The sequence below is a fragment of the Argentina silus genome, assembly GCF_951799395.1.
Source record: "Argentina silus genome assembly, chromosome: 8".
Taxonomy (NCBI): Eukaryota; Metazoa; Chordata; class Actinopteri; order Argentiniformes; family Argentinidae; genus Argentina; species Argentina silus.
In genome coordinates, this window is record NC_139662.1 from 11,287,818 (window position 1) to 11,298,893 (window position 11,076).

At 41.1% G+C, this 11,076-nt stretch overlaps 1 protein-coding gene across 1 annotated transcript; it reads right to left on the reverse strand.

The window, feature by feature from the left end:
* Positions 1–456: 456 nt before the first annotated feature.
* On the reverse strand, positions 457–10,359 carry LOC310807999 (cytochrome P450 3A27-like; the record flags this gene model as incomplete). The annotated part of the gene is made up of 13 exons (XM_083674686.1): positions 457–895; positions 1,481–1,643; positions 1,853–2,079; positions 5,227–5,387; positions 5,660–5,729; positions 5,852–5,979; positions 6,307–6,455; positions 6,566–6,654; positions 7,135–7,248; positions 7,382–7,481; positions 9,524–9,576; positions 9,829–9,922; positions 10,289–10,359. The coding sequence occupies 13 exons, from the start codon at positions 10,357–10,359 to the stop codon at positions 779–781; spliced, it is 1,536 nt and encodes a 511-aa protein (XP_083530812.1). The 3' UTR covers positions 457–778.
* Between the last annotated feature and the right edge of the window lie 717 nt (positions 10,360–11,076).

Consider the following 11,076-nt stretch of genomic DNA (forward strand, 5'->3'; position numbering starts at 1 on the left):
TAGCGTTCTGTGTCGCGCTGAAGCGTATGAAGTGTATTCAGTTTAGTCATCTTTCTGCTCCCTGGCACTCACAGCGCAGCCCATAGCCTATGCCTGCCTTTGGATGAAAACAACAGGATGAGACAGATTCTTCTGTGTTTGAAGTGAACCTATTGAATGCCTCTGAGGGTACAGTCCTATAATGTCTGCACCTAAAGGACATAGTGCGCACTTCACTTGCTAGTATATGAGATATGAGTGAACTAAAAGATAGTACTGTATTTTTATATAATAGACTATATTGGCTACCAAGTTAGTGCAACAAGTCAAAGGCCTAACAAAGGCCTAACAAGTCCCTGCACTGCAGACGACAGACAACAACTGTCTCTGTACAACTAGTCCTGGACCTCCACTAATAGACAGATACAAAGAGAGCAGCATCAGTAGCAGCAGAGCCCAGAGGCGAGGCGAGGCAAGGCAAGGCATGGCAAGTTTATTTATATAGCACATTTCATACACAGAGGCAATTCAAAGTGCTTTACGTAAAATAGATAAAAAGGAAAGAGCATGACATTTTTTTTTGAATAAAAACGCATAAAAGACATTAAAAAAGAATAAAAGTCACAGTGCATTTTAGGGTCACAGTGCAATTATTAGCGCCAATTTAGTTTCAATTTAAGGCAAAAGCGAAGCCCTTTTTTTTTTTTAAGCCCATTTTTGAAAGTAGCCAGTGTTGGGGCTGATCCTAGATCTATGTGTAACATAATAACTGAGAGACCTGCAGCAGGGCAGGTCCTCATCACTGGCTGTCTGCTTTGAGCTGGTTGTCGTTGGACTCCTGGCAGCGGGACAGCAGCTTGAGTTTGATGGGCCGTTTGGGCATCAGAGTGTTCTGTAGGTCCATCTCAATGGGGATCTGGTGAGAGTTGACACACAGTTAGAGTATGAAGGAACGAGTAAAACAGATGTCAGCGTTACACTATGAATGTTACCTAATACAGTGTCACTGTGACATTCGGGTAGCATTGCACTATATATTCAAAGAACCTCAAACTCCTGGACAACCTCTCTTGGGTCGACATACATTAAAATGGCCCTATGAAGTCTCGAGGGAGTTTTGCAGAAATACAAATAGCTTTTTTTTAAATCTCACACTTCCATCATTTAGTAGGTAGCCTATACTGAGGATGATTGGCGCCTAGTACTGAAAAATGCAATCTGGGAAATTAAATGGGGAGTACATACTCATGCAGTACGCAAGTACAGAATTGTAGTATGGGGGTTCAAACCCGGGTCTCCCATGTGGAAGACACAAACGCTACTATTAAGCCAAGAGGACATCCTCAAGGTCTGAGGGCGACACTTCAGTTTACATGTCTCAGGCAGGGCTACCTCATCACGCGAGTGTGATTCCAAAATCACCTCTGCTACATATAGAAACGCAACAAAGTCATAGGTACAAAATTATATTTACAATCATTCTATCATTATTTTGTCTCACCTCTGTTTCTTTGCAGACGGTGAAGTTGAACCTCTGTAGAATCTCCACCATCGCCAGTTTCATCAATACCAGAGCGAATCGCATCCCGATACAGTTCCGTGGGCCCACCCCGAACGGCATGTAGGTGTACGGGTCGATGCTCTCCTTGTTCTCCTTACTGAACCTACACATGGAGAGTTCAGAGGTTAAAGAACATATCAATTAAATCACAGTAATATGATGGTTATACATGGTTGAAGGAACCTGTTTGTGTTTGGTCGTCGCATTTAGGTTTGTTTTATGGTTGTTAGGGTTAGGGTTAGGGTTAGGGTTAGCTCTTATCGTTGCTGTTGTGATTGATATTGTGGTTGTGGTTAAGATGTGGCCCATTACCTCTCTGGTTTGAACTCCTCTGGGTCTTCCCACACATCGGGGTCACGGTGCAAGGTCCAGGTGGGTATCATGACAACCATACCCTTGGGGATGGTGATGCCGCTGATCTCAACAGATTTCTTGGCAACCCTTTCAAGTCGCGGGGCGATGGGGTACAACCTGAGAGATTCGTTGATCACGCTGTCTAGATAGTCCATCTGCATCAGAGCCTCGTACTGGATAGGAGCCTGCACAGGGATATTACACTCAAATGAGCACTAGTGATTGGTCGTTCACGTAGCCGCAGCCCAGAACTAACTCTTTTTCGTCGCAAATCTGAAGAGCTGTTTTTTTTTGGGAAATGAACACAGTACTGTACTTATTCTAATCTGCATAGCCTAATTTCATGACACCCGCATACAGAACGCCATTACTTTCAATGTACGTGTGTAATAGTGTCTTGCTTTTTTGTTGTACATGAATAAACAAAAAAATCGCTAAATAATGTTATCTTGATAGTTAGAAGAAAATACATTTAGATTCCACTGAACAATGTAAATGATAGATGTACACAAGGATCAATCAGAAGTCAAAATGCCACTAAACTGGGCTGCTTTTAGTGGATTGACTGCTTGGAATACTGAATGTGCTACAGTCTATTATTTCCTATCACAGTTGACAGACTACAAGAAAACTGTCAGGTGGTTCAAATGTGAATAACTTGGTATCCATTCCATTAACTGTGGCCGGGCAGCACCGAACAGCCCAGAGAACATTACCATGGTGCTTTTGAATATTAGGTCCCTATCTGGCAAAACCTTTATTGATCTTATCTCAGAGTGAAAGCTGCACTGTAATGTTTTTATCTGAAACCTGGCTAAACATGAATGCATGTCAGTCTATTAGAAGTGGGGAAAAAATATATTTTCACTCTATTATTTATCCTGCCATGTCGCTGAGCAGATGAGAATTTCATGATGATGATGAATATGAATAGTACACCATCAACAGCTTCCTCCTGTGATAATGATTTAGTAACCAGCTTCAACACCAAACTAAGGGCAACTATCGACTCTGTAGCACCAGTCAAACTGAAAAAGGCTGTGGCCAAATTTAAAAGAATTTGCAGAAAGTCTGAGCGGACAAAAACTGCAGGTCCACCTTGATATTCTTCGAGAGCATCTTTCTGCTTTTAATAAGGCAATAAAAAAACGCCAAGACGGGATCATTTCTCAAAATTGATAATGAATCATAACAACTCAAACAGTGCTCTTTTCAACGATTGACAGCCTTATAAATCCCGCCCACAAGACACCTGGTGATCTGCTCTCCACCTACAAATGTGAGGAATTTGCAACATACTTCTGAGATAAGAGAACCAATATTAGGTGAGGAGGATCACTCAGGCAAGACCTGAAGATGTGTTTGATGACTTGTTACCCCACCTTCCACCACATGGAAGCACTATGAACTCTTTTGCAGTGGTCGATACAGAAATGCTCAGCAAAGTGGGGGTCTGTTCATCTGCACCTAAAACTACCATGGTGAAACCCCTCCTGAAGAAAAGTAACTTAGACTCTTCAGTCCTTAGCGATTTTAGGCCAATCTCCAACCTTCCCTTTTTAAGCAAAATAATAATAATTCTTGAAAAAAAGGTGTTCAAACTGTTAAATAATCTCCTTATTCCCAACTGTACCTTTGACATGTTCCAATCTGGCTTTTGTGCCGATCATAGCACTGAGATAGCATTATGTTGTTAAGTTATTACTTAATGACCTTAGAATTAATTAATTAATGCTGATGCCAAAATGCTCTTTGTCCTTGTCCTGCTGGACCTGAGTGCAGCTTTTGATACTGTGGACCATGATATCCTTATTGATAGACTTGAGAAGTGGGTTGGCCTCTCTGGTCCAGTTCTTAACTGGTGTAGGACCAACCTAACTAGCCATTTTGTTTCCCTTGGTGACCACACCTGTGGGGTTCCTCAAAGTTGAATTTTAGGCCCTGTACTCCTCGTCAGTGTCATCAGGAAGCACAATATTAATTACTGCAGTTACGAAGATGACACCCAGCTGTACATTTCTGTATCACCCAACAATTTCAGTTTGATTGATTTCCTGGTGAAATGCATTGCGGACATAAATGTATGGATGTCACAGAACTTCATACAGCTCAACCAAGATAAGACAGAGGGACTAGTCATTCGAGCAAAAGCCGAAAGAGAGAAACTGTCTGCACACTTAAAGACACTACTTACAGTAACACTAAGCACCAGGCAAAAAAACAAGGTGTCACCATTGACTCAGATCTTAATTTTGAAACCCATATCAAGAATGTGACTAAAACATATTTGTATCACTTAAAGAAGAGTAAGTAAGTTTGTCGGAAATCTGCCATCATGGAGAAATTCTGGTTGAAGTTGTCCAAACAACAACATCCTCCCTAATAATAATATAACCCCCCGAAATGAACTTGCAGTGTTGGACATTAGCTGTTGTGTTTCTGCATGCGCACACGATTGGGAGAGGCAGCCACCAGAGAAAGGTCAGTCTACTCCCCTAGAACACCCCTGGCACTAACAACATGTTTATATGCAAACCGAATGTCAGGTAGGACACTCCATTTTAAAAAGCGTGTTTTCCGAACCAAAACAGCGTTCGTAAATGAAATATTTATTCATAAGGGATTTATTATAAGGGATCTCGTTCCCTGATCGCTACCGATTAAAGATAGTCATTACAACCTTTAGGAAGCTTTTAGAAAGCTTGAATATTACATGGACCTTTACAGAACACAGCTAAGGTGCAACCTTTCCTCTCCCAGGCTGACACTGAGAGATGAATGCATGCTTGTATTACTAGCAGCCTTGATTACTGTAACACTCTCCTGTCTGGTCGACCAAAGAAAGCTATTGGTAAATGATACAGAATGCAGCAGCACGAGTCAGATGGAGAGCACATATCATACAAGTCTCTGCACTGATTACCTGTTTTATCATTTATTTTAAGATAATTGTATTAGTTTAGAAATCACTCTATGGTCACGCACACCACTGCATGTCAGACATGCTTTTAAGGTATATACCCTGTAGATCCCTCAGGTCCTCAGGTACTGGCCTTTTAACTATTCTGTAGATTCCAACAACACCTATCTACTTCCTGTTTCAAATGAATAATACTGGGCAGAAGTCTGCACAGGGATGCTACAGACACATTAGCACACTGCAAAATACTGTCACCTATCTAACCATCTGTTCCAAAGCAATAGGAATAGATACTGTAGGAGTCTGCAGTGCACAGGGGTTACACACTCATCAGTACCCTCTAAAATACTGTCACTATCATATTTCCTGTTCCACATGAATAGTACTATATAGGAGTCTGCAGAGGGGTTACCTTGTTGGGAAACACAGTGTCTATTTCCTCCTGCAGCTTGGTCATGATGTGAGGGTTGGTTGCCAGATTGTAGGCCAGGAAGGACAGAGAGCTACTGGTGGTCTCATAGCCAGCAAAGATGAACATCATTGCCTGGGACAAGATCTCATGGTCACTCAATCCTATGATGATGGAGAGAGGGGGAGAACGAGAGGGAGGAGAGGGAGAGTGGGAGAAATGGGGTGGTAGGTGTGAGAAAGGGACGAAGTAGAGTATTTCCACGGTGTGTTTGTAGGTATAGGTGTTTGAGGCAGGTACTGTATGTGTGTGTATTAGATGCTAGTATACAGTGTGTGTGTGTGTGTGTGTGTGTGTGTGTGTGTGTGTGTGTGTGTGTGTGTGTGTGTGTGTGTGTGTGTGTGTGTGTGTGTGTGTTTAAGGCAGGCACCTTTACTCTGCTCCTCTCCCTTTGAGTTGCTGTCTTTCTGCGAGTCTATCATCAGCTGCAGGAAATCCACCCGACTCTGGAAGCAGGCTTACGTCAGATCAAAATCACATGAGAACTACCAGATGCTACCAAATCTCTACAATTGTATTACACAATACTGGCTGAAGATCGTATATTTGATCAGTTATATTTACATACCTTCCTGGTGCTAGCCACGCGATTGGACTTGATCTTCTGAAAGACAGCGTAGAAGAAATCTGTGACCGAGGCAGGGAATAGGGATACCTCCATGTTTGCCATAACAGGACCCATGAAGGGGAAGAATGCTGGACGGACAGGAAATGCCACGGTTACAAACAGGAACAGGAAATACCATGATACGTGACTCCAATCCTATTCAATGCACAGCCCTGTCCAGAAACAACTCCTAGGCTCTATCCCTAGACACTTCTGTATCCAATCCACTCAGATCTCCAAGTGTCCAGCATTTAGGAACTAGAGGTTGGTTCTGGACAGGGCCCATGTGTCTGTCAAATGAGTAGGGCGCAAACCATTGGCAGTGTGGTTTATGTCAGTCTAATCAATGAAATCGATAGCTTCATTTATTAAACACAAAATAATTTAGACTGAAAGCTATATGGGGGCAGTTGTACCGACTGTGAGGAACAGTGGGCTGAAGATGTCAAACTTGAGCATTTTCTTGATGTTGGTCACAAAGGGGTCGGAGGGGTTGTGGAGGGAGTCGATGTCGACACTGAATGAAGTGCTGACGACCACATCCATACTGTATGGTCCAAAGAACCTGGAACACAACCACACAATCTTTGACCACCAGAACCACAACCACAAAATTAAATGGGGAGTTCACTGAAATTACAAATTCACCTTATCGTCTCGGAGATAAATACTCACTCTTTTAGTTCAATGGGCTCTTCGTTATCGGCCGTCTTCTTCAGATTGCTGACCAAGTTACCAGAGTGCTTCTTCATGATCCCGAACATCTGAGTTGGGAAGGATACATGGAAAAATATCATGATTGATACATGGATTAATATGTGCAAAACATGGGTTAATATCATGTTTGAAACAGGAATTATTTTAATGTTTATATAGCCTGAGAATATACATCCATACAGGATACATTATATATATAGTCAAAGAATAAGTGACTCCAAAGATGAACTATTATTCTATACTCTGTCCACTGTATCTGACCACTGAACTTATCTAAAATCAGATTAAATATACTTTATTGTCCCGGATGGAAATTTGTCTTGGATTAATTAATTAAAGTTGCTGCTTCACACAACAACAAACAACAATGAATACACACTATACACATAGTACAAATCACACACACACTCTCACACACACACACACACACACACACACACACACACACGTCAGAGTTGTTAGTCATTCATTTATTTGTGTTGTATAAAGGAATGAATGAAAGAAGGAGAGGAGAGATGGGACTGTACCTCTTTGATCCGCCCACTGGTGAAGGAGGGAGACAGGACACTGCGGATCCGTCTCCATGTATCATCCTCAGCGATAAACACGGCGTCATACAGAGGCCCGTTGAGATAGATATTCTAGAAAAATAATAATAATTATATACTGCAAGATTAACCTAATATTAATAATGCTATAATAACAATGATATTATCTATTTAAGGAGCCCTTATGTTTTTTCCCCCATACAACAACTTCAATTTAGCGTATTACCCTCCTGTTAGTGAAAAGGGAGTAGCATTCCTTGATGAGGATGGTTTTGATCATGGCTGTGTCCATGATACACAGGATGGGCTGACGACCATCATAGATCCTACAGACCAGCAAAAACAAAGATAGTTAGATATACACTCACAGAGCACTTTATGAGGAACACTATACTAATACTGGGTAGGGCCTCCCTTTGCTCTCAAAACAGCCTCAATTCTTCGTGGCATTGATTCCACAAGATGTTGGAAACATTCCTTTGAGATTCTGGTCCATGATGACATGATTGCATCACTCAATTCCTGCAGATTTTTCAGGTTCACTTTCAAGATGTGAATCTCCCGTTCTACCACATCCCAAAGGTGTTCTATTGGATTCAGATCCTGGGAAGGCCACTGAAGAACACTGAACTCATGTTCATGAAACCAGTTTAAGATGACTTTTGCTTTGTGACATGGTATTATCATGCTGGAAGTAGCCATTAGAAGATGGGTCAATTGTGGCCATGAAGGGATGCACATGGTCAGCAACAATACTCAAATAGGCTGTGGCATTCAAGTGAATATACCGTAGATAGAGCTATTGGTGTCTTGTCAACATGAGGACCAAAGAGATGTTATTGAAAGTCAGGGAAGCCATTATGATGCTGAAATATCAGAAAAAAATGAAACATAGCCAAAACCTTAAACCTACCAAAATCAACAGTTTGGAACTTCATTAAAAGGAAAGAAAGCACTGGTGAGCTCAGAAATCGCAAATGGCCTAGTAGGCCAAGGAAGACTTCCAGTAGATAACCAAAGAATGCTCACCATAATTAAAAAAAAAACCAACAACAACAACTGCCCCATAGATTAGGAACACTCTCCAGGAGGTGTCAATGAGTCAGAGACTACCATCCGCAGAAGACTTCACCAGCAGAACTACAGAGGCTACACTGCAAGGTGCAAACCACTACTTAGCCACAAAAACAGGCTGGCCAGGTTACGGTTTGCTAAAAAGTACCTAAAAGAGCCTGCAGAGTTCTGGAAAAACATGTACCAGAGTGATGGCAAGTGTAAAGTGTGGAAAAAAAAAGGAACTGCCCAATATCCACAGCATACCACATCATCTGTGAAATATGGGGGGGGGGGGTGTTATGGCTTGGGCATGTATGGCTTCCACTGGAACTGGCTCACTTGTCTCCTTTGATGAGGATGAATTCGGAAGTGTTCAGAAACATCTTGTCAGTCCAAGTACAAGTTAATTGCTCCAAACTCATTGGACGGCATTTCACCATACAGCAGGACAATGACCCAAAACATACTGCCATAGCAACTAGGAAATTATTCAGGGCCAAAAAGTGAATCCTATAGAATCCTATACAACATGCATTTTATTTGCTGAAGAGGAGGGCAAAACATCCTAAAAAAACAAACAACAATCGCTGCAATATAGGTCTGGCAGAGCATTACCAGAGAAGATACCCTGCGTCTGGTTGGGTCAATGGGTCACAGACTTTTGCACTTTTGCATACAAAGGATTGGGGACCAAATACTAAACATGAGTGCTTAATTTGTACATTTGCATAATGCAAAAGAAGAAAAAATGCTTGTCCCACTCCTTACGCAGGGCACTGCAAATGGAACCCATAAGAGTTATTCAACCAAAGAATCCTTTTAGAACCCTTTTTTTCTTTATTTTTTAAATTACATTTTTGCCCTTTCAATGACATGGAGGGAAGACACAATCACTTCCGATTTGAATTCTGACATGTCGTGGCTCCTCTTTATTCATGCAGTTTGAGACGTGCTCAGAGGCAATATAGGAGCCTCAACCAATGAGAATCCAGGATGTTGTCAAACATTGGCAACGCACAAGTTGCGTTTGGGACCATACTACAGAATAATTAAAAGCTTAAAACTTAAATCGCTCAATAATAGATTCAAATTATTGATGTGGAAGCATGAAATTGTGCATTGTGCACACAGTGTACATTGCATCAAGACAGATCATTTGTCTTGGCGTATGAGACCATTTCGTCGGTTGGATCGTCTGTGTTTGTGAAAATCGCACGGTGTCCGCCTGGTTTAAGAGTGTATACTGTAAACACTGAGAGATACATATATCCATCATAGTTAACAATAACCAGGATCAGTTTAGTAGACTCACCCCCACAGTTTCCCATATTTCTGGAAGCTCTCTGTGTCAAAATTGGTGAAACCACCCTGGGAACAAAAAAAGAAAACTAAAAAATTGCCAGTTCATAAATGCTTGTCATAAACCTGAACTGTGGCGTAGTCTATGATGGCCCTTTTCCACTACAGACCGGCTCCCACTCGTTTTCGTTCAAAAGCTTTATTGCCCATTTTTCGGGGTAAAACAATTCATATTCAGCTCCCATGGCTTTCACCACAACAACACACATCATTGATGAGTCTACAATGTTGTGGTTTATGGGCTTAATCTCTACAAACCTTCTTATATCCCATCATCGTCCCGAGGAAAGGGATGGGTTTGGGACCAGGAATGCCTAGTTTTTTGAATATTCCATATGGCCAGTATCCATACCTGGTCAGAACAAATATAAATCAATCTGACTTGAAACAAAAGCAAAACGATCAAGTCATAGGTATCATTGAAACTGTTAGATAACTGTAATTATCAATACTATCATTTGTATGTATTATCACAATATCTCATGTGTTATATCCATTCTGTATCAACGTTATAATCCAATGTATCAATAAACATCTGTTCATGCACAGAATGATTTAAGAGTTCAGGTTTGCTGAATATGATTAAATATCAGACATTTCAAACACGTATTGAACAGATGCCACACACACACACACACACACACACACACACACACACACACACACAGACACACAACTAACTAACTAACAAATAATATTTTTTATTAAAACTTCTTACACTACAATCAGAGTGATGAGTAAGGCAAGGAGAGTCCATGTCTCGGTGGAGAAGTACGGAAGGTAGCCCATCTTTACAGGTTCAATCGCTTCTTCTGAGTAACCCCGGACACGTCTGCTGAAGTGATTATTTTATCCCGTCATGACACCTGTGTTTCAGATCATGAAACACAGGCGAAAGAGTATGTGAGAGGTGAGGTTGAAGCCATGGCTAGTGAATGATTGAAAGGATCCCTGCGCAGAGGGCAACACTCAGTGATGTTATTGTCGGCCTTTATCTTAAAATCCTGCTAATAGTTGCTGCCTGTTTGATCCCTATCGGGTTTTAATAGTTTGCAGACCCATTGATTCAAGAAGGACTGTGGGGCAAATATTTTTGGGCAAATATTTTCTTTCGAGTAATACTGAATTTGACATGTTTGAACTCCTCTAAAAATGTTCTTTACATGTATGCACTTGTTTTATATCATTGGCTCCTAAAAACAGTATTTCAAAATACTAGTTCAAAACACATCACACATTACAGTAATGAAGCAACTGATTAACATGAATACAGTGCCCTTCATAAGTATTGGAAAGAGGAAGCATTTTCTGTTCTTTTAGCTCTACACTTGGATTTGAAATCAAACAACTTTAATTCAATGGGTTTTTAAAAAACATTTGTAAACATACTCGCACTATTTCAGGGCTTCAAAAGTATTTGAAAAAATCATATAATGTCCAAATAAAGTACTAATGTTTCGTATTAGGTCAACAATCTGCCTGAAGTCTGCAACCCCACCAGGCACT